Below are 27,471 nucleotides of genomic sequence, written 5' to 3'. Positions count from 1 at the left end.
ATCAAAGGATTTAGTTTCCTACCCCAGTGTTTTCTTATCCACTGGGATATTTTCCTACCCCAGTGTTCCAGGCATTATTGCAGGCAATAATAGCTGCTTCACTTCTCGCTTGCTTTTCTAACAGAAAAGCTTCACCTTCTTGTTCCAGCTTTTTACCTACCTTCAACTCTCAAAATGTCACTTCTTCCTTACACTGCTTTTATGCTTATGAACATTGTTTTGCCAGGAAATCCAGCTTGCCTCTCATCTAAACCTCTTCATGATGTTCTTTTGATCATTTTCTAGGTTTTGACTCTTTTCTCGTCAATCATACTGTTTTCCTTGCTGTTTTGCACTATATTGATTGCTGACCCCATTGCAGACTCCAGGCTTTGAAAACTAAACTGATTCTTTAAGAATTAAGGGTATGAAGAGAACCGCTTCGCAGAGTTGCTTTACCCTCAACCAGCATTCATATGAAGTGCAGCCTGATCCGCTCTTACTCCTACCAAATATTTTTTCCTCAACCTGTGCCGTTTCCTCCACTTCTTGAAGATAGCATGCTATCTACGCATCCAAAGGTCCTGTAACATGCAAACCTTTTCAGCAGTATCAATAGGCACAAGCCACCAATAAAGCTGAAAGAGTAGGTATTGTGCAAGCACAGAGCAAAAAGATTCCTCCTAGAGCAGAAAGAGTGAAGCCTATCCAAGGAGTGGTAGAGGACAAGTAGCCATGTCGACAGACTTTTATACAGCTTTTAATAGGACTTCTAAGATCTTATAAATTATATTTAAGAAACTACATCTTAGGCCTAAAGTATTTCAAGATGATATCATGGGACAGAAACAAAGAAGCGGGAATTTGAGCAGAAAACAAGACCAGACTGGTCCAGTCTGCACAAAGTATAAAAATTAGGCTAAAGACTGTATCTAGTTGGCCTAGGGACAGGATGAAAAGTCAGCTGTATTTTCCTCTTAGATTTGTAGTAATGCAGCTTTATATTAATGATTAGATATTAACCCCTAGAAGTGATGTGCACTCAGGCATTGCTCCTCTGGGATGAATCCCATGCTCATTCAGATGTTTGCACTTCAAGATGCACTGAATTTTTAATCTCCTACAGCTCATCATCTGAATCTTGGGCAAGACTTATCCTTAACAGTTGGACCACGTACTAGTATTTTTTTAACATTTCTTTAGCTAATGTTCTTTAACATTTCAAAATGCAGAAACAATCAGTACTAAGTTGTTTTCCCTTCCATTAAATTTATAAAAACTATTCTGCCTATGTATTTCTTTCATGCAATCTTTTATTACAATGTTTTAGTTCATTTGCTATATTCCCTAATTAGTGTCTTCTGTAAAGTTCTTCCTGGAACTTCCTTGCCTCTCAGCTTCATGTCAGGGTAATTAATAAATGAAAATGACCTCTCACTCACACAGGTACCTGTCCTTTTTATCAGAGTACACCTACCTAACATCTGTGACAAAGGTGGCTGTTGAGGCAGGGTATATTACAGCTGCACACTAAGCATAAGCTGCCTGAGACTTTGATGTAGGATTTTTTGAACTCAGGCTAAGTATTTTTAAATGGACCAGTATCAGACAGACTACTAATATACTGCACAGAACATTAATGATGATTAGCGTTAATGATTTTTACTAGAGATCACACTGATAGAAGTGGAAATTATGTTCTCTCTCTCTCTGTTTTAAAGAGAACATCCTGGAAATTAGAGGATGCCATCCGTATTGCTGGCAGCCAGAAGAGAAGGCTTCTAATGCTCCATGAACGTGGTACAGCTTGGACAGTGGCTGTGTAGGTTTCCAAAGACTGCCCCATAAATATAAGGAATTCTGAATTTTAAAGAGACACATCCGGGAGCATAAGGGGGAACCAGGAAGAGGAACAATGTGAAAATGAAGTGTTGATGAAAAAAGAATAACTCAGTTTGACAAGGAACTATCAGTGACTGCCATTTTCTCTCAGCCAGGAGTCAAGAAAATAGAGGGGGGAAATAGAAAAAAATAGTACCTGCATACCAAGAAACTCATCTAAATTGAAAATCTGTAAAAGCAGTAATTTGTGATAGAATTTCCAAGATCTTACAGGTTTGGTGGCATATTTGTTTCAGTACTTGGCTGAGACAGTACTCAGGGTACGCTGGTTGATTGAATAAGTCCACTGAGAAAAAATACTTCCTACTCTCTGTACTCCCTCTTCATTAATGTAATCAAATAGATGCAATAGATGCTACATGCATGCACACGCCACATGGAAACTTGATGCTTATGGAAAGATTGATTGCCATTATGAGGCTGAAAACTCAGCAATTAAAATGTCTGATGCCATCATTTGGCAAGTACACAAAAGCTGCTAAGCAAAAGCTGCACTACTGAAAAATATTACTCTGCCCAGGAATCTGTTGGAGATACAGCTTTATTTCTGGAATTACAATATGACCAGAGCAATCTGACAGTGCTGCACAAATTAAATTAAGATGTGACATGGTTTGGGGTATGGCAGATCCTACTGATTAATTATTCAACACTTAACCTGTAAGGTAATGTAGGGAATATTCCAGTTAGTATATAACAAGCAGTATGTTCCTTATGAACATATGAACATTTTCCTTATGAAACTTACAGATTAGAGGTAAGTCATAATTTTTCTTCCAGCTCTGGTGCCTATATTCCTTACTATATATACTTGTGAAAAATTAATCCCACTCCTATAAGCATATAAAAAATGTAAAAGGAAAATATCACATGAGAATTCCCTAGTATTCCTCTGACCGAGAATGTTTAAATATCAGCTCTCTTTATACTACAGTAGTCACTTTATCTGTTCTTACATGCTTATAGTCCTTGGGATTGCCTTGTGCCTGTGTCTGAGGACAGCAGATCTAACTCCAGAAGCTACACGTGGCTGTAATACTGAAAACAGGAAAATCAAGAGAAGGAGATCTGCTGTGAACTCAGCTTACCAGCAAACTGGTATGTGCATACCAGGCTTGACCCATGGCACAAAGCTTTCCTTCCTTTTACACTGAGCCTGCCGAGCACAGTCAGGAAGCAGTAAAGGAAGAATTAACTCACCTAAATTATACCTGTGTAAATGACATCTGTCCAATTTAAACTTATTATCTAAATTCAACAGAGAGTCGCCATTCCTAATGGTAAGTCATCCACCTTATTCTAACTTACGTGTAAATTACTGGCACCTTACTTCCACCAGTTCTACAGAGGGAGGTCGATGATTAGTTTAAAATAGATTGGTTCACTATAAGTGAGTGGAGTTAGGTGAGATGAACCCCATCTTTCCTGATTGCTTTATTATATTGACACATAGGGGAAACAGTGCAGCCGAAACCACAGTAGCATTTTTAGCTTCTGTCATTAGTGACCCCCATTCATAACACTGCAGTCTCTTATGAAAATAATGAATTCAGTTAAGCCAAGGCTACATATGTAGAAAATAAAAATGTGAAATCCCTCCTGTGGCTTTTCACTCTTAATATTCATAGCCATTATCCCATGCATGCAGTAGTGTCATATCTTCTCTGCCTCTCAAAGCAACTGTTTCTCTGTTCATGTCTGGAGTCAGCTTCATGGGATACTTAGCAATCCCTAATTAGCGTTTTATATCAGGTCTTTTATATATAGTAGTTTTGGTGTGAGTTACTTAAGTATATGTAATGATGCCAAATTCAAATAGGTTGTGAAAAACCTTTAAGAAGCAACACCGCACACATGCAAACCACTTTCTAACTCATGGCACTTCAGTCAAAAGCTTCTGACTGAAATGAGGGAGATCTCTTTTGTCGAACACCTAAGCAATGTCTCCAAAGGAGCGATGAAGCAAAAGCAGATGTCTTGCTCACATTCACGTACATACTTAATATACACAGGTGGATTGTCTTAATTAAGATATTTAAGCTGCAACAGTATCAGTATGCATTTGTACAGTCCTAAAATAACAGCGATGTAATCCACAGGTGTATTTTTCAGGCATCACTGAAGGCCAGTGTTAGTGCTTCAGGGCAAATGAGGACTCCCCAGGGACTTCCAGCGGCAGGCGGCAGATCTGAAACAGCCCTCCAAAGGCTGTGGGACAGAGTTACTATTTCTGGATATTGTCATTTTCTGAGGTATCTATAAACAAAAGTATGGTTGTTTTGATCCCTTTTTAATTTCTGCTGTTCTTTCATAGGAAGAAGCTGATTTAATTGAAAATCAGTGAAATTCTCCAGAGAGACTATCTTGCAGTAGAGAGCTGAATTCTTTTTTAATTTTGGGAAAAAAATTTAAATTTCGCTGCTCAAGCATTGCAGCCGTCCTAACTGAGAAGCTGAGTCAACGCTCCAGGAGCTCCAGTTGACGTCCGTGCTAGCTGCAGCTACACCGCTTAGAGTAGCAGCGTTAACTAGGGTAAGTTTTGAGGAGCTACACTCACAGTCAGAAATGCACCTTGCAGACTTGCAGCATAGCCAGCTTATCTTAACACAGTTATATTGCGGAGTGACACAGGCTGAAGTAACTATGTTTTGGTTGGATGAAAAGTCTTACTTGTTCATTAATAAATGTTGTAAAAACAAATGAAGAAGAGTATCTGTGGTCCACAATGACTGCAGGAAAGACACATTTCATAAGACTGTTAAGAATCATTAATGAGCAACAATGCAAAAAGCTACAAAAAATATTCTAGTGAATACTTTCAGTTATAGAAGCTGTTAAGTTGCTTCCTAAAGTGTAAAATGCTTGCAGCTGTTACTTGAACATACGTGAAATGAGGACAAAGAAAGCCGAACACTAAGAGGAATATGTTAACACATAATAAGGTTTGTTCACAGTAAGGCAGCTTTGAAAATTCTTGGCTTTTTGAATGTTGCATGACCAAAAAATAACACAGGAATGGGATTTTTTCATTTATAGAGTAAAAAATCCATACTACGACCATGTTTGGTTTTTTTTTTGTTTTTGGGGGGGGGTGTTAGTTTTTTTTAAGGAAAAAAAAATAGTAACTACAAATCTGTACACTTGGGAGTTTACCTTGTACCTTTTTTCCTCTCTCCCTGAGAGAAAAAAACTGAGCACTTTAAAACAGTAAAGTGTTTTTATTATTTAAAAAAATTGCTCAGAAACTGGATGAATTAACAGACTGCATTGAAGAGAAAAAATATAGATTACAAGTTGGCAGATAGTAAACACATTGGTTGGGTGAAAATGGCATATACATTGAATCAGAAGAATACTTAGAACTCAGATTTTGTGTGTACTTTGCATTATGTTTGCATAATGCTTTAAGTTCGTGTTTTTCAGATAAGATTTGAAAATAAAACTTTGCTTGCAGTGTGTAGACTTCCTGGTTTTGTTTCAAATGTTTCACTACTTTTTTTTTTTTTTTACATATTATTAAATGAATAATCAAATTCAATGACCTGCAGAACTTCCAGAACAGTGTTATTTGGATGACAGGGAAATAGAAGGATGGTGAAATGAAAACCAGACTTTTTTTGTGTTCAAAATCCAGGTAATTCATGATTTTTATTTACCCGCTCAGTTAAAAAAACTTTCTTCCATTCATTTGGCCAGTCCTAATGAAAAGATCTGCTGGATCTAAGGAAAACTATTTCAAAATCTGCCAAGCACAGTAGTACTTCGTCACGAACCCCAGGCTTGCCTGCTGTTTATTTCCCACGTTTATGCTAACACATGCTGAACACTTTTCCTGACTTTTATGTTTGTTTATATATGGCTTATATGGTTTGTATATGGTCACTTTATTTTGTGGAAGTGTGTTTGCTGTGACCGGCTGCGGGCCCGGCGGGTTGGGCGGGCAGCTCCCCACCGCCGCCGCAGGCCCGGGCCAGGTCCCGGCCAGCAGAGCTGCTGGGCAGCGCCCTTCCCAGGTGCGACTCGAGTAACCGCCCCGGCAGGAACAGCATTTCCCTTTTGTGAGATTTCAGCATTTCACCCGCAACACGCACCTTTTTTGTTTTTGTTTTTGTTTTTTTTTTTTTTCCTGTAAACCCAGGTAAATCTGTGAATGCGTTTCAGCTTCCCTGTACGGTGTTACCCGCCTTCAGAGGGTGTCAACGTCTCCCAACCCCGGCTGACCACTTCCATGTCAACTCAAGAGTGACAAGTGTTTAAAAATCGCATTACTTGGAAAAAAGCCAGCACTGCCCAGTGCCAGCTGTCACGTACCGGGTCAGGTACAGCACCTCGCCCAGGTACTCCTTCGTGGAGCACAGCCCCAACGACCCTCCGGCGAGGAGCAAGGCGCCGCGGGCCGGCACGGTCCCCGCCTCGCCGCCGCCCCCTCAGCCGCGGGCCACGGACCAAGTCCGGGGGAATCCACCGCACCCCCACGCCCGCCGCGGCGGCCCGCTACGCCGAGCCGGCCGCCGCGGGGCGGAGAGGCGAGCGCTGGGGCCGCCCGCTGGCGGCCGAGGGGAAGCGGCAACGCTAGGAGGAGGGCGGCGGCTCCGCCCCGGCAGCGGGGTGTCGGGCTTCTCTCCGCCGCGGCGGTGGGGACGGTGGCAGCCGGCAGCGGCGGGGTCTGCCTCCGCCGCCAGCGGGGACCCAGTGCTGCCCCGCTGCGCCCGCCCGCTCCATCGCACACTGTTGTCATGGAGGAGCCAAGATGGCGGCCCTGGCCTACACCCTGGGCAAGCGGGAGATCAACTACTACTTCAGCGTGAGGAGCGCCAAGGCGCTGGCGCTGGGCGCCGTCCTGCTCCTCACCGCCTGCCACGCCGCCTCCCGCCGCTACCGAGGTGAGGGGGCGGCCGCGGGCGCTCCGCGGGGGGCCGCGGCTGGCGGGCAGCGGGAGGCGGAGCCCCGGCGGAGCCCGGGGACCGCGGCCGTGCAGGGAGAGCGGCGGTCCCCCGGCCGGAGCAGCCGCGGGGGCGTCGCGCGTACCCCTGCCCCGGCGGGCTGGGGCGGGGAGGACAGCGCGGCGTGGCAGGTGGCTGGCTGCTGCGGGAGGCCAGCATGGGGACGGCGGCGCCGGGGAGCCGGCGGCAGGGACCCGGCGCGGCACCCCCATCGCGGGGCCCGGCCCGCAGGGCCCTGCAGGGCCTGGCCTGGGGGTCGCCGCAGGCTTCCCGCCGGCCGGGCGAGGCCCCGCGCCTCGGGCGTGTGTGACTGGCAGAGTCTGTGGCGATGCGATGTTTTTACTGTGGGCACAGCCCAACTCTTAGGGCCTTGCCTGCGGTGTGTATCGCAGCTGTACGGCTGCAGGTGAAGTTGCAGGGGTAGAGGGTGGCTTCCCTGTCACTTGTTCCCGTACAGGATGATTAATGTCCTTTACCTGCCAATTAGTGATTAATACCTTAAATTGTTGTAAGACTTGGTGTATGTTCTTTTACTGTTTGAACCATTGCCTCAAACATAACAAAATCCAGCCTCTTTGGTGGATGAAGCAAAATAAAGAGTTGTTTGGTTTCACATGTTGTTAGTGGACAAGCCAGTAACCAAGGTCTGGAAGCTGTAGCTGCTGAACGTGACAGGGGTGCACACGAGTGCACGGCGGTTACGGGGCTGCTGGGGCACTCTGCTGATTCCTCTTCTTTTGGATTGTTTTGGCCCCGAAGCTATGAATCTTGGCATGATCCGTAAATGCTAATGGAACTGCTAAAGGAAATATTTTCATGTTTTCGATTCACGCTAAAACATGTAGTATGTTTTTGTGGGTAAATCAAGAAGTTGATCCAAAGAGAGATCACCGTGGCTGTGTTTATTTTAGGACAACTGGTGTCGTATTCTAACACTTGCTGCCAGCATCTGCAGAAGACAAGGCTGAGGAAGTTTGTTGTGGAAATGGGAAAGGGGGTAGGGAGCCTAGATTCCCTAGATTCACCCTCCGGCTGGCATGTCAGTAGGTTTGATAAACTGAATAGTACTAAGTTGCAAGATGTGGAAGCATTTACTGAACTCTAGAGGAGCTCAAGCATGAAGTAATTGAACTTGCCTGTTGTGCTGTGTTCCTTAAGACCCAAATCAGTCGCAAAACTAGATGGAAGGAGGGTGGCAAATGTGATGCTTTTGTAAAGAGGAGTTGTGAGACTGGCCTAACGAAATAGGGACTGCCATATCAAGCAGATTACAAAGAAACTGGACTGTGCATAAATATGCTGTATGATGGGAGAGTTAATGAGGGGGTTGCATCACAAATGGCAAAACGATGAGAATCTGCAGGCCTTTACATAAGTTGATACCGTCTGTTTGGATTTTCACAAAGCTTTCAACAAGTTCATTCACTTAAGGCTTTTAGTTTCTTTAATCTATTACAGGGTAAGAGAGAGGCTTTCCAATAACTGTTTAAAAGATAGGGCATAGAGTGAATATAGTTACCAGTTTGATCTCCTTTGAACAAATAACGTTCAAAAGACACAAATAGGTCAGAAAAGGAGGGTGGAGCATTTATAGCAAAACCAAAGGTTTTCAGGATAGATAAAAGCAGAGGTGCTTGAGAGATCATTCTGCAACCCTTCAGTGATCTCAAACATCTGAAATTCAGCAAATGTTAGGGTATTTTTGGCAATTAATGAAAAACAAAACAGAAGATTTCACTGTGATATTGCACAACAAAAGCTCACCGGTACCTTACTTATTGTCGTGGTGCTGGTCACCTGCTCTTAGTAGTGGCATAATAGAGCTTGGAAAACGTGTACAAAAGAGCAACACAAATGGCAGAAGAATGAAACGGCTTCTGTGCAAGAAGTAGTGAAATAGATTAAAATTTGGTAGCCTGGACAGAAAATTAGTAACCTGGTAATGGTCTCAAATATTATGAATTATTGGGGAAAGGGAAATTTATTGTGGTTGTCTCATAAGACAAAAAGTATCAACTGAAAAATGAAATTAGCAGGCAGTACATTTAAAACTATCAGAAGAAAGCAGTTTTTTTCCACACAAGACATTTTGAAGTAAGTTGCCAAGATTTTATACCAAAAATACCCTGAAAAGGATTATATCCTGATTTGCATAGAGTGGATGAGGTGGGGCTGCAAACATGCTGCTCTCCTTAGACCCTCTGGCTCAAAGTTGCCGGGCTGTGAAAGCCGGGCCATGCCAGGGAAGGGATTGCTCTGTGTTTGTCGTGCTTTTATACTTTTCTTTGAGCATTTGTCGTTAGCTGCTGTCAGGAAGAGGACAGCAGGCAAGACCAACTCTTTCACGTGAACATATGTTCTGCCACAGTGGGGCAAACAAGAAATTTAACAATGAATTAACCACCCATGTGGATACTGTCTCTCTTTCGTAGATGTTCAGGAACATGGAGGAAATGTAAGAGAGCTGCATATGAACAAAAAGTGGTGAAATCTGTTTTGTGGGAGGTGTGGGGTTTTTTTCTCCCCCAAAAACTGAATCTTTAATATCTGAAGAAACTGATAACCTAAAGTTTGCTTTAGTTGAAAGGGCAACTGCCTGAGTAATGGAGAAAAAGAGATTGAAATTAGACATGTTGTTCATGGAGTTAGACATGCCTGATGATACAGACAAAATCCTGGTGTATAAGTATCCTGTAGGGTATTAAAGGATGGCAAAGACCACAGTTGGCTTTGCAGAAAAATTATGTGTTAAGTCAAAATACTTTGTTATTTCATGTCCTCTATTATTTGTAAGATCAAACTTATACCATGGAAGCACATTGTCGGTGTTGAGACGTCTAGCCTGTCCTACTGCAGTTTTTCCCTTGGACAATTCAGCCAGAAGGAAAAAACCACAAATAATGTATATAACTAGACAGAGGACGGTACATGTGAAGAAAGTTTGTCAGTGATTAATTCTTCTTTCTGTGGGACAAGCATGGATATGCAAAAACTCCCTGACAGTCGTTATTTTTAAAGCTTTTTTTTTTTTTTTTTTGAGGAAGACATTCTGAAAGTAATAAAGGCACATAAAGGCTGCTTCTTTCATACCTTTTCCTTTTTCTCACTATCCCTAGGTAGGAGTTAAAGTATTAATATTTAGATTTTCTATGTTTGCAGCGTGTCTGTGCTTTTAAGTTTTCAAATGAGTGGCAATTGGGTGCTTTAACTTTTTGGTAGTTAGCCTAGTTTATCTCGCTCAATTTAGAAACCCATGTTGTGCAGATTGCCATCTATTTTCCTTCTCCCATTGCAATATTGAAATGTTCACAAGGCATCAATTAAAGTTAAGAATATACATTTGTTTTATAAAGCGGCTGCTTTTGTCTTGGCTTCCTTTGGGAGCTTTTGGATGATTGAGACTTCAGTTAGGACTCCGTTGTTTTGTCTGATTGTCTTTACAGTAAAGGTTGCAGCTAATTTTGGCAGCCCACTGCATTTCCCAGTAAAACTTGCCTGTATAAAAGTTACTTGTATGAAAAAATGCTGGACTGGGGTTGTGGAAGGTCAAATTCATGTTCAGGGAGACTATCGTATTTAGGCATCACCTACATTTTTTGCAAAACTTAAAGTGAATTAAGAGAAGTTAAGGACTGTCTTTAACTTGCATACAGCTTCTGTGAAGAGTTAATTGGACTAAATGTTTATATACTATCCAGTGAAGTCAGTGCTGTGTATTTTTCAGTTATTATCATATTTAAAAGGTACAGTCCTAAACCTCGTTGGAAATAAGTTTTTATTTAAAATTTTGCATTCTTAAAATCAGCACTGGTAGATCCTGTTTAAAATTACATTTTTATTTTGAATAATAGACAACAATTGAATTTCCATTTCTTTGAAATAGAGAGTGTACCTTTTAGTGAAAGTATTGTGAAACATAGTCTGTTCTGGTACTGAATGAAGTCTCTGAGATTTCAGAATTTCAATGGAAAAAACATGATTTTGAGGAATGATAAATTAGAATAATGACCATAATAAAATTCAGAGAAATTATACTCTTTGTATAACTATACCGTAGTGTATCTAAGGGCAACATTTGATGAAAATAAAAGGTGCTATGTTGGAAGGATAATTTATGCAAAGCACAAAGGAAGAGCTTAAAAAGAATGGTCTGTGTTTTGTGTATAGAATGGCACTTAGATTTCTTTTTCTCAGGTTTTGGTTTTCTTGTTTGTTTGTTTTTCTTTTAAGATCTCATTAATGGTTAAGAAGAAGGTGTGGTATATTCAAATGAGAGTGGTTCTTTGGCTGCTGTGTATTTCATCTCCTAAGACTTGGGCATTTCCAGAGGCGCTGTCTTGTCCGTAACCTCCAGTTTACTCTCTTGGCTGCTGTTTCAATCTTGTTTTATTCTCCTCCCTCATCTTCCCCACAAAACTTCTATTATGTTTAAAGAAAGACATCAGACATCAGTAGTGCTCCTAATGAGTTTCAGGAGCTTTCTAATATTGCTCAGGGAAATAGTAAGATATTCGGTATCTGGAGCTGGGAAAGAAGGCATAACTCCGTGGCCTAAAATATTATCCTTATGTTTAAAAGGTATACAACGATGATGTTTACTTCCTTCAGTAAACATACTGTAGGATGGAGGATTGTTTTATTTGTGGGTAATTATGGGAGTGTGAGAGTGCCATAGAGTGCAGAGCTACCAAGCTTGGGTCATGAACTCAAGATATGGAACATGCTCTCCTATGAGGAGTTAGTAAACTAAGATTCTTCAGTCTTGAAAACTTGATTGAGGAAGGATTGATAGTGGGCTACAAATCATGATAGACATGAGTGCGAACTATCTCTTCCTATGGAAGAACAAGGGAGTGCCGAGTAAAGCTAGTAGAAACCATATTTAAAATAAAGGCAGGTGATTCTTCAAGCAGCGGCTGTGGGTATGGAAAACTCTTGTAGAAGGATCCTGTGGATGCTAAAAAATGGAAGAGAAGACTGCATGACTTTGTTGGAACTAAATCTGTGAAAGGTTCTACAAAATATGTAGAAACCATGTCCAGCTCAGGAAGTCCCTGGACTGAAGAATATTAGACAAGAACGTACTGTTTACTTGCCCTCTTCTTACTCATCCCTGAGCATTTCTACTTATGTCCCCTGTTGAAGGCAGAATACCAGGCTAGACTGACCATTGGTCTGACTGTGAATAACTGTCCTTATTTTCTTATGCATCTTCCTCAGCAAGTTAATGGATTTCAGAGGGAGTGGTAGATTTTCTTTTACATAGTTCATTCTTATATCACTCTGGTATATCTCCTCATTTTCATCATCTGCAAAGTGGAGGGCTTTGTAGCAGTAGCTCTAATAACTGTAAGTCACCTATTCTCATAATCACAAGCAACATGAGTTTGATAATGTTCTTTATTATTTCTGACAGTTGCATTTTTATGCAACTTACTAGAAATGATAGTTTACATAAGTGTATATGCTTGAGAATCAAGGAAATTGTGTTGCTTGAAAGCCAAGTATAGAAACAGGATTTTATTTGAAACAATTAAGAAGAACTGAAACAATGGTCATTTTGAATTTATGATTTCTACTAGAAAGATGTCTGTCTGAGCTATGCCAACATATTTAAAAAGTAGGTAAAGATTCAACTTTGCATGTCATCTGTGTTCTGTACTTCTGCAGAAGTTTCGGCAGCAGGATCAGCAGCTGTCTTGTAAGTAGCAGCAGCAGAAAGAGGAGCAGAAAGGCATTGATAAATTGCTTCTGGAAGGTCTTTTCTTTAATCTATTCAGAAATGGCACTGTACTGAATAATGAAACAGGCACAAACTGGAAAAAAAAAGATGATGTTGCTGACCTGGAGTGACCTGTACTGGTTGAAAAATAGGAGAGTTACAGAGACTACCTTTCCGGAAACCTCTTGAGTTCAGCCTACATCTATGGTCTCAGCATACTTTCATGAGAGCTCCTTTAAATGTTCAGAAGCTTGTGGCCCTCTGCGTCTGGCCATTTGCCACATCCCATTGCTGCTGTGCAGTAATAAATCAGTTTGACATGGATAGTGCATGTGCATTGCGATTAGGAAGGAAGTGTTGATTTGATTTGTGGTATCTTAAGGATTTGCTTGAGAAGGTACTGGTCAATTTGATTGAAGATTGAATTCCTGAAGTACCCTGGGGTGATTAATAGACTCTTAGTGATGATAAAAATAGGAGTTTATCATCATAGACATATATTTTATTTAAATTTTAAACACATTTTTCTTCTGTGTGTCAAAATCTGCCTGACCAAAAGCTCCCAAAACTGAGAGATAGGGAATAAAGAATGACAGTTTTAATAAAGCCAGTTTATCGTGCATGTTAAGAGTATGTCATTTGTGGGTTGCTCACAGAGAACCAACCCAAACCGAGAGCTATGACTCTGAGATGTTTATCCAGACCTTTTTCAAGACTGTTATAATTCTTCATGTTATTCCAGCTTTTTTTAGTAGTCACGATGCAATAGAGTGGTAAGTAATTGAAGTTCCAGGAGAGAAAGTAAGGCTGGTTGTTAGAGCTGCATTTTGAAATGAGGGAATGAGGAGCCTTAGATCATAGTAAATAATACTACTTGGTTGTGTTACTACTGCTGGGTTTGGTTGGATAAATGAATTAAGGAGTAACAGTTATAATACAGTCTGTTCTACATTCCCTTTTCCGATTTTCATGAAAACAGGTAGGAGGAGTTTCAGGGAGGAAGGTGGGGATAGAAGATGTCTTCAGCTGCCACTTCTTCCTTCCTCCAAGCTAATTTTGTATTCTTCTTCAAGAAGCAGCATCCATGAGCTGCCTTGTCTGTACTTCTGTATCTGAGATGTTCTTCATGCATCCGAAGTAGGAGAGAGCTAGAGGTTTGAAGGAAGAGAAAACTAAGAGTTTTGGCTATCAACTATTCTTTAAACATGCATTTTGTTTTATGCTTTTTGTAACATTTTCCCAGCTTCATAAATGGGAACCTTACCTATTTGGTTTTTTGGGTGGATTGTGAAGGAGCAGGCAGCTGAGTATCAGCTTATAAACTAGAGTCGCAATATCATTGGCAATGTTAATGCAAGAGTTATCTGGATAAAAATCTGTGGTCATGCAGGATTATAAAGATCCTAGTTCCATATTTGTTGGAAATACAGATATGTTTTCATCACCCATGTAATTATTAATGTTTTCTGAAGTTTATTACCCATAGGTTTAAAATGTTTATAGAAAAAACATTTCAATATATATACTATTGTCATTCTTCCCACTATTGGGAAATTATGGAAAGAAGTAATTTTCCCAATTATCCTATGTCCAACTAAAAAAAAAACCCACCACCACCACCAACAAAAAGTTGATTCAGTGCATATGAGAATTAGTTCGTTTTCACTGTGATCTTAGGACCGTAACTCAGGATACGTTTTCTTATCAGAATGCTACACAGAAAGCCTTTCTTTATCCAGTATACCTTTTTTTTTTTACTTTTTTTTTAGTGATTGGACTGTGGTCATATGAAAGGCTTTGTTTAAGCACAAGGGAAGTGATACCACAGCTCTGTCTCTTTTTCGTAAAAGCTTAACTATAGTACTGATTTTTGAGGACTGTGAGCTTGGGTCTCAGTAGACATCAGCGATGCCTTGTAAATTCCCATTCCTACAGACCTCAGACCTCACACTACTTGCATCTCTTTCTGTTCACCTCGTGTAATTTGCAGTTCTAGATAAAGCTTCAGATTTTCTCATAATAATTGAAGCAGAAAGTCTGTCTCATTATAATGTGTGGCTCCCAGCAGCCCTGAAAAGAAGCAGTATGTAGAAAACGCCCTATTCTTCAGAATTAGTGCAAGCTTTGGTGGAGTAAAAGAGCAGTTCCCCGTTGAGTTTAATGAAGTCAAGGTTTCACAGACAATGTTAAGCATGGGCTGTCGTACATTGTTCCTGCACAAGCTAGCACAGGTACTTGCCATTTCATTCACCACGGTCTCCCTGTTTGTCAGTGCGCAGAATCGCAAGTATGACAAAAATGTTGGAGGGCAACTTCTCTTGCAGTGAACGGTGTTCAGTTGTGTTCAGTTATAAGGCAGCAGAATCTGACATGGAGTTTGCTGGAAGATAAACCTCACTGATTTCATAACTGAGGTATTTTATTTATATGAACTTCAAGTGACCTGAAACATCACCACCTGTAAACTGATTAATCTTAATTAGTGTAAAACTTCTTGACTGGAAAAGGTAGCTGCAGTTCAGAATGATCAGCAAATTCTCTGGTTTTTGTTTTGCATATAAACCCAGCATGTAATTTCACCTGTTCTAAGGTGCCTGCTATGTCTTAAGCAAGGAGATATAATGGACTTTCTTGCAAATCTCATGTTGAGATCCATGTTCTATACAAGATGCTGAGTGTGGTGATTCTGTGTAGAAGATTATTATATTGAACTGTTGTATTCTTTAATTTCATATTCGTGTATTGTGGATAGTAGATAGCACAGTGGATTGGCATCTTTTGGTGGAAATGCCATTCTAGGTCACAACATCTTTCTGACAGCAGAAGTGGGATCAATAAAATTTTGTGGATAGGGGAGTGATTTACAGGGAAGTGTGGTGTAATAAGTGAGAAGGCAATTTGCAGAAACTTGTGCAAAATGTTTTTACAATAAGATAAAGTTGTTTACTGCTGTTGATTGTTTCAATTCCTGTGTTTCAAATATTGTCAAATTATTTTTTTTAATAGCAATGGGGCTTATGTTTTAACTTTCATGTGTCTGAATTCTAATCTTAATGTAACATTTTAAAGGTGGTGATACATGCGAGTATCTTCTGTCGAGTGGGAGATTTCTTGGAGAAAAAGTATGGCAACCCCACAGTTGTATGATGCATAAGTATAAAAATAGGTAAGGAAACTCGTGTCTTCTGTTATCTGCCTGGAAAGAAGAGTCATTGTTTGGCTGCAGCTGTAGTAATTGCAGTGTCATCTATTTTTCACTTTGTAGCTGATTGTCTAGGCTTTCAAAAATGTGCAACATTTATTAGAAGGAATTCTTTTCCTTGTACATTATCTGTATGTCTACAGTGTTTACTGTATGCATTTATATATAAAAATACAAATAAATGCTGGTGATAGTGGTACTGATACATGTTATGGAGAGCCACAAGATACTACAACAGACTGCATAGCTTCATATCTCAGATTGCTGAAAGGGAAAATGCTGACCTTATGTGTAGAAACACAAGTAAAAAAATCCCAAATAAAATTACCAACCACTTTTTTCACCTGCTAGTAAGAGAACTTTATTTTTTAGAATTGCACTGTATATTACCATTTTGAAACTATTGTGTTTGTAGCACCACAGAATAGGAAAGCTTGCTTGGTTGGTTGTCTAATCACATTAGCAAGAGAGTTCATTTTCATTTCTATGCAAATTACACTGAACTTTTTATTAATTCAGCATGTTTAAAAAAAGATTTACCATTCCTTCGAGCTGGATATAATGCTTAGAATTATCTATATTGCTCTGTAGATTTTCTAAAGACTTTTTCCTAAAACATACATTTCCTGTAACATGAATGTTGCTGTTCTTTTTTACAGTGAAGCAAAAAATTGCCTCATAGACAAACATGTTGTGTTTATAGGAGATTCTAGAATTCGACAGCTGTTCTATTCATTTATAAAACTCTTAAATCCTCAAGTCAAAGAAGAAGGAAATAAGGTGAGCTAGTTTATTCTGATGATGTTTTTGTTTCTTTCTTCCTAATTTACCTCCTAACTCTTCTTTGAACTTCAAAAAAGCAAGAAATTACACTGTTTGCTGGCCTAGCCATCAGGAAGAAGGACCACAGAAAGGTCTTTTGGAGAAGACCAGGATTAGACCAAGATAATTGTTTGGGTACTAACGAGATGATTGGGAATCTGAGAAGTCAACTAGGAAGCTCGAGAGAAAGCTTGCGTCAGTCTGGGAATAAATTAATAAAGCTGACTTGTCCCATAGCAACTTATGCTTCATATTTGGCTTCTTGATGAGAAAATGATTGCTCCTTTGTGTGTTTTTAAATAGTAGTAATTCATGGTGTATAATTTGTGATTTTAAATGTCAGTTAAATTGCTGATCTAATCTGTTCATAAAAATCCTTGGGGCAATGACAGATTTCCAGGTCTAACTTGAAGCTGAAACTGAAAATAGCTACTGGTCTTACCTTCCTTTTGATTGCTGCCAAAGAGCTGTTTGAATTTTATAAGGTGAAGAATGTAAACTCCAGCTTGCAGGGTGGAAGCAGTAAGAAAGGATTTAGCTGTGTTATTTGTTGAACAGAATATTCATTTCTTTTGCTATATCGTGCTTCTTAGATGTATCCCTTTATGGATGTATGTACGTATGTGATGGAAAAGACGTTTCACTGTCAACTGTAGATCAGATTTGTCAATTATTTAGGACTTCTTGTAGTTTAGAAGTGCAAGCTGGCTGCTTTCTCAGCAGGCAGCATGCAGTCACTTTCATTTGTCAAAACAAGATGTTTGATTGATCGAATAACACTTTTTCCTAGTCTCTTGGTTATGTCAAAGTTGCTGCTCAAAAGTGAGGATATGATAGAATGCTGTAATTGATTTTTAAGTCGAGAGGTATCTTTTGTCAAGTTATTTATGAAATCAAGATCTCCATTTGTGGAAGAGAAATACTTCTTCTTTTAGACCGGGATTAAAACTAATATTGTATTTAGGAATATTTTAAAATATTACTAAATTGTGTGTGCAGTATCTGACTGCTTCCTTTCTGATTTCTTACAATTTCGCTCAGCAAATTTAATAATGCATTCCAGACTTTATTTCTGCCTGAGATTATTTTCTTTTATTCTTTAATTAAAACTGTTGCAGTTGTTTTGTGCAAAGAAGATGAGCAGATGAAAAGGAAGGCTAGGGAAAAGGAAGTGAAAGAAAAGAAAGAAAAAAAAAAGTCTAAATTTTTGTCGTTTTGGAAAGCTACATTTAGGAAAATGTTTTATACCTTTGTAACAGAGTGAACACAAGGCATTTCAGACTTTGTTGGACAGATTTCCTCCAGGAAAAATAACCCTTTATATGAGTAGCTTGTTTTATCAAGAAAATAACATAAACATTTTGCATGAGGATACTGACAAGTTTATACAAGAAAACTCCTTTCTACCGATTATAAACCTTTGGGTAGGAGCAAATTAACATAGGAATGTAAATATTTTTTTTCCTTCTGAAAGTTTGTCTTACTTTGGTTTTATTGTTTTGGGTTTTTTGACAGCATGGAAATATCCTGTTTGAAGATAAATCTGCTTCAATTAAAGTGGTAAGTTTTTATCTAGCATTAAATTGCAAGCCATAATAATGCATATTATTATTTCATGCAATGTAATCCAAATTGCAGTCAGAGCTTGATTTTTCAAATTTTCACAAATGCTGTAAAAGTCAAAAGAAGCGTTAGAACATCAACATTCTTTATACATTTTCCACAAAATACATCAGAGCATATCTTAAGGCATTATATTTTCAAAAAGATTCTTTGAGAGACTTTGGCTTTGAGTAGTCTCTGTTGGGGCATAAGCTCTGGAAGCATGTATAATTTTTCTTTTTGTCAGATCTTATAATTTGGCCTTCCCAAGAATAGCTTTTGCCAGGAAGTTTACTCTCCCACTGCCATAAGAATATGTATCTGGGGCTAACTTACTTGGAATGGTAATTGTCATAATTGCCATCGAGCTCTCTATGCTATCCCAACAAGTATTTCTTCCATTGTTTTTGCATGGAGAAATAACCACAATGTTGATTATAATGTGGATATTTAAAAAAAGAAAACAAACAAAGTACTTGAGGGTAGGTTTTATGAAGGACTGTGTTCTCCTCTGCCCTGGCAGTTGAAACGCTGTCCTCAATAGCTTTCTTTGCTTCCCATGACAGCTGTCAGCAGCGCTGGGATTCTGCTAGTCATGTACTTGTTTATCCCGTGGAGACAACTCATTCTCTGTTCATGAAAACCAAAGCAGCAGTGTATTTGCTAAGTTGTCTGCAAGTGAGTTTTCAGTACCTGTTTGTGTACATCGTTAAGATTTAGGGTACAGAATAATGTTTTACGGTGTGAGCCCATGGCAATTTACGCTTATGCTGTCCCACTCTGTTGCCCTTCACAGTCTGTTCCTGTGTTTCTGCTGTAACTAGCCTTCGTACAGCTGTGTAGTGGGCTGGTTTAGGAGTCAATTCAGCCTTTGCTTGTAGGGTTCCTTTTTGGTCAAGTCTAATGTGGCTCATCATACGGTTATGCGAATGCTGGAAAAGAGGAGGCAGAACACAAGGCAGGACAAAGGGGACAAAGCAATGTGATTTATGTTGGTGTAGCCTGACACAGAACTACATCTTCAAAACTCCTTAAGCCTTGGTAGGTGTCTAACCACCAAGATTTGAGATAGCAGGTTTGGGTTTTTGGGAGATGTCTGGGTAGTTCAGAATATATTCCTAGTCTGCTGCTTCCTTGTTTTGATGATGTATTTCTGTTGACATTATTGCCATGGATTTTCACATTCAGAATGGCTGTGACCCAATAATCTAAATGTGGAAAATACTTGACCAACAAAAGAGAAAATCACTGGGAACAAGTGGAGAGTTTAATTTTGCCCTTTCTAGTCATCATACTGACCCTCCTGTCCTCCAGCCACAGCAGATGGCTGCCTGATTGCTCACAGATTCCTGCCAAATAGTGAACTGACAGTACTCAAGGGAAATGCCAAAATCTTTAGGTCTGTGCAGGTGGAAGACACAAATTTCCTCTCTGCTGGTAGTGTTTCTGCATTCTGCATTATAAAGTTTCCTCACAATAATTTCTGCATATGTAATTCCTGCCATTTCATTTTAATGTGTATTTGTAGTCCTTTCCATAGTTCTGCACCTGAGGACTAACTAGATGCTAGGTAGTCTCAGCTTTATCTGGGAGACGTAATAGAACTAGCCAAAGTCTAGCCTGTCTTTCTAGATGAGGGTTGGGCACTACTCCTGACATCCGAAGAAACGTCAGTAGGTAATGAATTTAATGTCCATAGCACTATTAGGTTTAAACAGCTAATAATTTATGAAATGGTATTGTAAAATGCTAGGATTTATTTTTGTTTGAAAATTGTGATTTCAAGCTATCAATTCCATTATGTAAAGTTCTGGAAGAAAAAAAAACCTGTTGGTAAAAACTTTGGGAAATTGAGCAAAAAGCAAGTTGTAATAAATAATTTACAGATATGAGCTTGGTTTTAGCCCTGATTGCATTGAAAGCTCAAGGACATCCCATTTGGCAGAAGCTAAAAAATTACCTTCGTGGTGAAATCCCAACTCCTGAACTACAAATGAAAATTTCTTCTTTTTTCATGGGGGCAAAGGGGTTTTTTTGGGTTGGTTTGGTCCCCCCCCTTTTTTTTTCCCCCTTTTTTTTTTTCTTTCTGTTTTCCATGTTAGACCAAGATGTCAAGCTCTTCATGCTAACTATAAAGGAAATCTCACTTTGGGACAAGTTTTTTTCCTTCACAGTTGAATTGATGGCAATTGGTTTGGTTTTTTGATTCTACTGCTTGTCTTTAAGCTTACAGAGTAAATCTGCATTTATTTTACAGGATTTCCTGTGGTATCCAGAAGTTAATAGCTCTATGAGGCAACGTATCAAATCTTGGACTGAGGTTTGTCTTAAAAAACTTTATTTTAGGAAAATATAGCAACTGACTGAGGATTACTGCCTTTTTTTTTTTTTTCACACACACAACTATAATTACTAGGAGTCCAGCAACTGCAGCATATCACATAAAATCAGTCAGTTATGTACCAGAGATCTGAAATTTGACATCAAAATATTGAAAGGGGGATGTTTACTGATGTATATGTTTCTGGGCATCTTCTGGTCTCACAAGGATGGCTTCACTTGGGCCAAAAAAATTCCAAACCAAACCAGAAAAACCCTACTTCCTAGAAGCAGTTTGATTCATCCTATTAAGAGCTGAAGGGGTTTTACTCTGATGTGACGTTTCTCTTCCTCTGTGTCTGCGATGGTTCTGCTTTTATGTGACCAAACATTTTTGATCCTTATGGATCCCTTCCAACTTGAGATATTCTATGATTCTATGATTTTATATTTATGTTAATTTGAGTGTTCCAAACTGAAGGACAAAGGCAATTTCGAAAGTCAAGAATGCCTTGGGTTTTTTTCAATATTTCCCTCAAATTACATACTAATTATTTTACATGTTTCAGTTATGATATAGGTTGTCATGTAACTCAGCATAAAATTATGTATGTAATATGTTTACAGATCGGCAACTACATTTTTCTTGTTTCTTCCTTTGTTGACCTCTAAAAAGCCTGGAGTTATTTAGCAACAGCCCCTGGTGATTCTTTTGCTACCCTATTGGTCATTCTTGCACACCACCTTCCATCAAGATAGCTGAATTTATCATTCGTTTTTTTTTTTTCTGTGATTACTACAAAAAATTGAGAGCTGCTAAACCCTTGCGGTGCCAAGGCAAAACTTGTACTGAGGTGATCAGCAGTGTTTGTTTCCTTGTACTCTCCTGTTTGAGTACATATTCTGTTCCTTGTCCTAGACATAACTTTCAGACCAGAGCAACAAGGGCAACAACTGTCCATTGTCCTTGTTCTGTTTTTGCAATGGGTTTACAGTCACTTCAGTCAGTAGAACAGCTCAAACAGATGTTTGAGAATGTTGAGAGAAAAAGTACTTCAATAGTATGATCTACAGTTTACTTGACCTTAGGAGGAGATGTTTAGATAGCTTTTAAAGAGAACTTACGCTGCTAAATTGATAATGATTGTAAGTGCTTATTCGTGCTTTGCACTTTTGCAGATTCTGTTATGTGAAAATTCTGATATATCACAAATTCATGTTCTCTGTAATATATCTGCAATCTATTCTTTTGTAACCATTAATTGATGGACAAGTTGAGTCACAGTTAATTAAGATATGAGTCTTAATTAACCTGCTCAATATAATGATAAGTATAATTTGTGAATATTTTGAAACTAATTTCTTTTTACTTTGTGTCTTAGGGTTCTGTGGCAAAACCTCATATAATTGTAGCAGGAGCTGCCACGGTAAGTTGTACATATATGGGATATTTTAGTAAAGAAGGAAGTTCTAGTAGCATAACTTTTATGCTCTCGAGTTGGTTACATGATGAAGTTATTAACCCCAATTTATAATAAAAAATACACTCTCAGTGAATTTTCTGTTATAAAATGTAGTTCTAAAATACCAGATATATTTTATTATAGCTGTGCGATGTACACTACTTGCTTTTTGGCAGCAATGCTGGTTGATGAGGATTGGTTAGCTTGAACCTCGCTAATAAATAAAGTAGCTTCTTTGTTAAAAGCAGATTATTCATTAAAAAAGTTAAATAAAAGTACTTACATACTAACTGAGATGCATTTTTAATAAACTCTCTTCAGTCACAAAACACTGCTTTTGAGCATGGCCCAATCTGGAACGCTGTTTTTGAGCGCACATACTTCTTTTAGACTTATATGGGCAAAAACCTGAATTTTACAAGAATAATTCAACAACCAAAGAGATTGCACTTCCTGAATCTTGTTCCTCTAGAAGTTTCCACCACTGCTGTGAGCTGCAGCATCACAGAAAACAGGGCTGACAAGGAGCTGAAGAGGTCTCCTAACCTATCAGTTTGCCACAAGGCAGGATCAGTTATACCTGTGTTGCGTTTGACAAGAGTCAACCAATTCTTTAAAACTTCCAGGGATGGAATTCAATACCCCCCCAACAACTGGTCTGTTCCAGTAGTTGACTGGTACTGGGAGTCAAGAGTCAAACAACTGCTCGTCTCATTAATTCCACATTTAATGTCCCTTACTTCCAAATATTTTGGAACTGGAATTTGAAAGGAATTAGCTATTATAAATTCAGACCAGCTCAAATGTAGAGAGGGAAAAATGTGTTCCATTTTAAACAAAATCTTTTGAAAGCAGTTTGGTTTAGAGACAGTTCAGGCATTCTAGCAATCTGGAAGCTCCTGGGCATGCCAGTCTAGGATGAATTCCCCCAATTTTAGGGGAAGGTCATATGCGTATGCAGACTTCCGCACATTTCCTGAGGGATCAGAAATTCTCTGTTTCCTTACAGGGGGACCCCCCAAATTCTCTTCCTCTGTAGGATCCACGTAAATATTTGAGCTCTAGGAATTTTAGTAAGCCTAGAATATCGCTGCTCAGTCTGAGAATCTAGTATGTCTTACTAGCATGAGTCATTGTTTTTCACACACAAAATGCCATTATATATGGATAGTGTTCTGGCATGCAGAAGGTCGGGTTGCAAAACTACAGGACTCTTAGCTAACTAATTCCTTTTACTCATATATATACGTTAGCCATAGCTTTTTGTCCTTTGTGGACAGCAGGAGATACAAACCAACAATATGTGTATGATGCTCAGCTCTTTATAACACCAATATATTTACACAAAACATTAATAGTGATATCGAGAGTTGGCCAAAGACGAACATCCCCTATTTTAAGGGACTTGCAGAAAAATAAAGTGCTTCAAAAATCTGACACATCAGCAACATTACCATGGCTAGCACTAGTGTGGTAATCTGCTACTAGATTAAACTGGTGTGTATCCTTGGACTTGTCAGCATTTTGAAACTTACCTGTGTCCTTAACTTAGCTCTCGCTTTGGTCATGCTACTTTGGTCTGGACATGTCTGTCTTAAGATGTCAACTGCATAACAGTTTATAAATAGAAGTAAAGTCTTATAAGCTGGAGAAGCTCCAGCTAGTACAAAACTCAGTTGCTTGCTTATTCCGGGAAAAAGGAGATGCTCTGAGAATGTCACTGCAGTGCTTTGGTTCTTAGTTCCTGACTTCCTGTTGGATAAAATATGCTTCTTAAAATGTCTGTTTAAATATTGTAGGTATTTCAAGACTAAAGATTTAGCTACTGGGAGAAACTGCTTTTTTTCCAGAGTTTGAGTTCTCAGAGCAGATGCATGATATTTGGTTTCATGAAGTATTCGTTTATATTCAATAATATTCTCAGGAAGTGGATTAATCAGTGTACTTGGCTTACATCAAAATTTTATGTAGATATTTAGAAATGACTAGAGAGTTCACTACATTCAGGCTAAATTTTTTTTTTTTTTTTTTTTACAGATTTTGACTAAATCAGTATAGATACAGTAATACTTTTAAAAAAATGCTAAATCTATTTTTCCTACAGTGTAAGAGATTCTTTTCAGAAGTTAGGAGTAATTGTTGGGTGGCTATAGCATTCTCCCGATCATTTCACATAGAATATTAAATCAGAAATTAAAATGGCTCTTTTCCGTTTGTTTTTTTTTTTTCTTTGTGGATATCTGCAAAACAGATGGAAATATTTGAACTCGATACTACTGTCAAGTTTTGCCTGCATGCATCTCTTGCTGTGGTCAGTTTTCCTAGAGTAAAATTGACCGAATTGACCATGATTTTTATATAATGTGACTGGCTTTGCTACTTCATCATTGTTCAAAGTCAAGGGGCTTTTAATTAAAACACCTTGCATCATTTAATTTATGAAAAATCAAATATACATTAAGGTGAATGTTATATACTCCACATTTAAATGGTCTGTTTGAATGTAATTATCTGTCTAGACAGCTGCTTGGTCCAAAAGAAATTTTTTAGCACTTTAAAAGCGGACACTAAAGAAATAATCTAACTTTAACTTTATAGAAATAATGAAAAATAGCTACTAATGGAGCAATGGAATCAGTTAATTAGGGGTCCTCAGACATACAGGTTCTGAATCTCTTTCTTTATTTCTCCAGTGGTCTATCAAGATTCACAATGGCAGCAACGAAGCCCTCACACAATATAAAATCAATATCACTTCAATTGCACCTCTTTTGGAAAAATTAGCAAAAAGTAGTGATGTTTACTGGGTCTTACAAGGTAAAGTAATGAACAGTAGGTAACAATTTTTACTGTCACTGTCTGTTGAATCATTATCTTATAGGATATGGAAAACTTAGTCCATATTGCTTACTTGCAGAATAAAAAGGGTGTAGGCTGAATTCGAATCTGGCCTTTCTTGCAGCCTTAACTAGCTGGTATCTAACTGGCTGTTACTAGTGATGGAGATTTTAAATCTCTCTCAGGAAAATCTTTTGCCTTCTGAACTCCTAATTCTTTGTTAGCTTATTCTCAGACTCAATATGCCATGTCTGTTCTCTGTGTGCTGTGCTCCATATGTGCCTCCTGGGAGTCAAGAACACAAGTGCATAAAACAGCTGTATTGCTGTGTTTGTGTTCAATTAAATTTTCAGATTACATAAATAATAGGAGAGGTTCAACAAGTGCATCCTTTGTGTGTGTCTAGAATGAATAGACACACTTTAGAGAATATTGAGAATTTAAGTCTTTAGAATGAAACTTGCTTCTGTACACTGACCACTGATGAGTTAAGATTAGGAGCCAGAAATCATGGTTCAAAAGGAATCTGTGATATTTTTATTATGGCACCAAGCTTACATTCTTTTGCTTTTCTTCAATAAAACTAAGGTATGTCTCTGACACTGAACAGTGAGCTCATAGGTAGAATATGCTCCTGGTTTATCTGCCACAGAATACAACATTTTAGATTATCATCACCTCAGTTAGAAACATAAGTAGATTTTGAGCCCTGATAGGAATATACCCAGCGGTACCCCTACAGTCACATCCAAGTTCCTATCAAAGGTGGTTCTAGAGGTTAACCTGAACCATCAAATTAATCTTCTTGCATTCCTTTCAAAACCGTTTTATCTATAACAGCAGACGTTGCTGTCAGACATGTCCCAATGTTATGTTGATAAAGATCCAGTCCATTTAAGTCATCTCTGAGCGCTTTAATGGAAGAAATAAGAGGAAATAAGAAATAAGAGACAAGTCTGTACACACAGAGTTGTCTAGACATTGATTGTCCAAAAGTAGGCATTGAGGTGGTAAATCTAATTAGAGTTTGTAGAATGCGTTTCGCCAGAGTTACGAACATAGTAGCTTTTCATAGCAACTTATTGATCTCCAGCTGACCTTTTGATCTAGAACCCTGTATAGCCTTGTGTTAAGCTCTACATAATTTCTGAAGCCTGCAGGCAATTAAGTGGCGTTCCATTCTTCTGAAAAACTGAAATTCTGCCATCAGTTAAACTGGAATCAACAGGAGCAAGTGGAATATGCTTATGGACTATGACTTAGAGAAATGAGAAGCTGGTTTCTTCTGCAGTAACTAGAGGGTTCGAGAGATGTTTTTTTCCATGTGTCTATTCTGCTGCCTATCTTCTGTCCTCTTGGCTTTGGAGTCTTTCCTTGGGGGATTCCGTTACTGAGAGAAGGCATAAGCAGCTCTGCACTCCAGCGTTATATGCTCTTCATGCGTTTGGGGAAATTAAACAGGCATTCATGTCTGGCTAAAGCTTTCTAATCTGTGAGTACATATGCATGACTAGGGAATGACAATAAGAACATTTCATCATAAACAACTCTCGTTACTACTCTAGTTACTGTAACAGTCACTCATTCCTCATTGTACATTTTTTCTGTACCATTAAACAATTGTGACTACCTAAATGAAAGTAGGCTGTACAACTTGAGCTAAGTATTTGTCAAGTAGAAGATTAATGTGCCTGTTCTTTGTCTTTTCAAATTCAGACCCTGTTTATGAAGATATGCTGAGTGAAAGTCGGAAAATGATCACTAATGAGAAAATAGATGCTTATAATGAAGCAGCTGTTCGTATTCTGAACAGCAGCTCCCGAAATTCCAAAGCTAAAGTTAAAGTGTTCAGCGTATCAAAATTAATAGCACAAGAAACTATCATGAAGTCTGCAGATGGCCTGCATCTCCCTGAATCAAGCAGAGATACAGTAAGTGTTTTTATCACTGGTCAATATTAAAAAGTAGTAATAATAAACCAAGATTTGAAGTGAATGTTCTGAAATGGCAGTCAATATGAATGTAATGAGGACCTGCACATTCTTCAGGAAATTTTGTTCAGAAGATGTCAAAAGGTGGGAGGGCGGTCAGTTAAATATGGTATTTAAAAAAACATTTAAAAATGTGTTTGCTATTAACATTACTGCGTAGCTATTTTAAAATAGCTGTTAATCCACTAGATCTTTTAGATCCTGAATGCAAACGTCGTGCTTTCATTTGCATGAATGAGTTAGAGTGATAATGATTTGTAAAGCAGTGCTAAGATACAAGTCTTAAATTTTCTTCTATGTGACCATATAACTTTGTTTAGCAAGGAGTATGAAAAGGATAAGAAAACACACAATATATACCTTCGTGGTTGCATGGAGTGCCACTGACTTTACTTCTTATTTTATCTTTAACCTACCCATATATATATATATATATACACACACACACACACACACACATATATATATATGCATGCAGTGAGCCCCTCTGAGCTTTGTCAGTCTGCCCTTCCTGTGACTGAGCTCTCCGACTGTTCACTTCTAGTTCCACTCCTTTGCAGGTTTCAGTTGCTTTCAAGTACTGGATGAACTAAATATCATCTCACCACAGGCCTCATTGTCACGTTTTAGACATTTTCATTACCGTGCCCCTTTAGGACCCAAGTTTGTGAGCCATTTTTCATTTGTA

At 38.8% G+C, this 27,471-nt stretch overlaps 1 protein-coding gene across 1 annotated transcript in view; it reads left to right on the top strand.

The window, feature by feature from the left end:
- Window positions 1-6,012: 6,012 nt before the first annotated feature.
- CASD1 (CAS1 domain sialic acid O acetyltransferase 1) overlaps window positions 6,013-27,471 on the top strand; it is a 34,975-nt gene continuing 13,516 nt past the window's right edge. The window contains exons 1-8 of the mRNA XM_075143729.1: window positions 6,013-6,764; window positions 15,616-15,712; window positions 16,408-16,528; window positions 18,086-18,130; window positions 20,430-20,492; window positions 21,874-21,918; window positions 24,648-24,771; window positions 26,509-26,723. Of these exons, the coding sequence (XP_074999830.1) occupies window positions 6,632-6,764; window positions 15,616-15,712; window positions 16,408-16,528; window positions 18,086-18,130; window positions 20,430-20,492; window positions 21,874-21,918; window positions 24,648-24,771; window positions 26,509-26,723 (843 nt within the window). The 5' untranslated portion in view covers window positions 6,013-6,631. The remainder of the gene's footprint in view (window positions 6,765-15,615; window positions 15,713-16,407; window positions 16,529-18,085; window positions 18,131-20,429; window positions 20,493-21,873; window positions 21,919-24,647; window positions 24,772-26,508; window positions 26,724-27,471) is intronic.

The sequence above is a fragment of the Calonectris borealis genome, chromosome 2 (genome assembly GCF_964195595.1).
Source record: "Calonectris borealis chromosome 2, bCalBor7.hap1.2, whole genome shotgun sequence".
NCBI classification, from domain to species: domain Eukaryota; kingdom Metazoa; phylum Chordata; class Aves; order Procellariiformes; family Procellariidae; genus Calonectris; species Calonectris borealis.
This window is presented reverse-complemented; position numbering and strand designations above follow the sequence as displayed.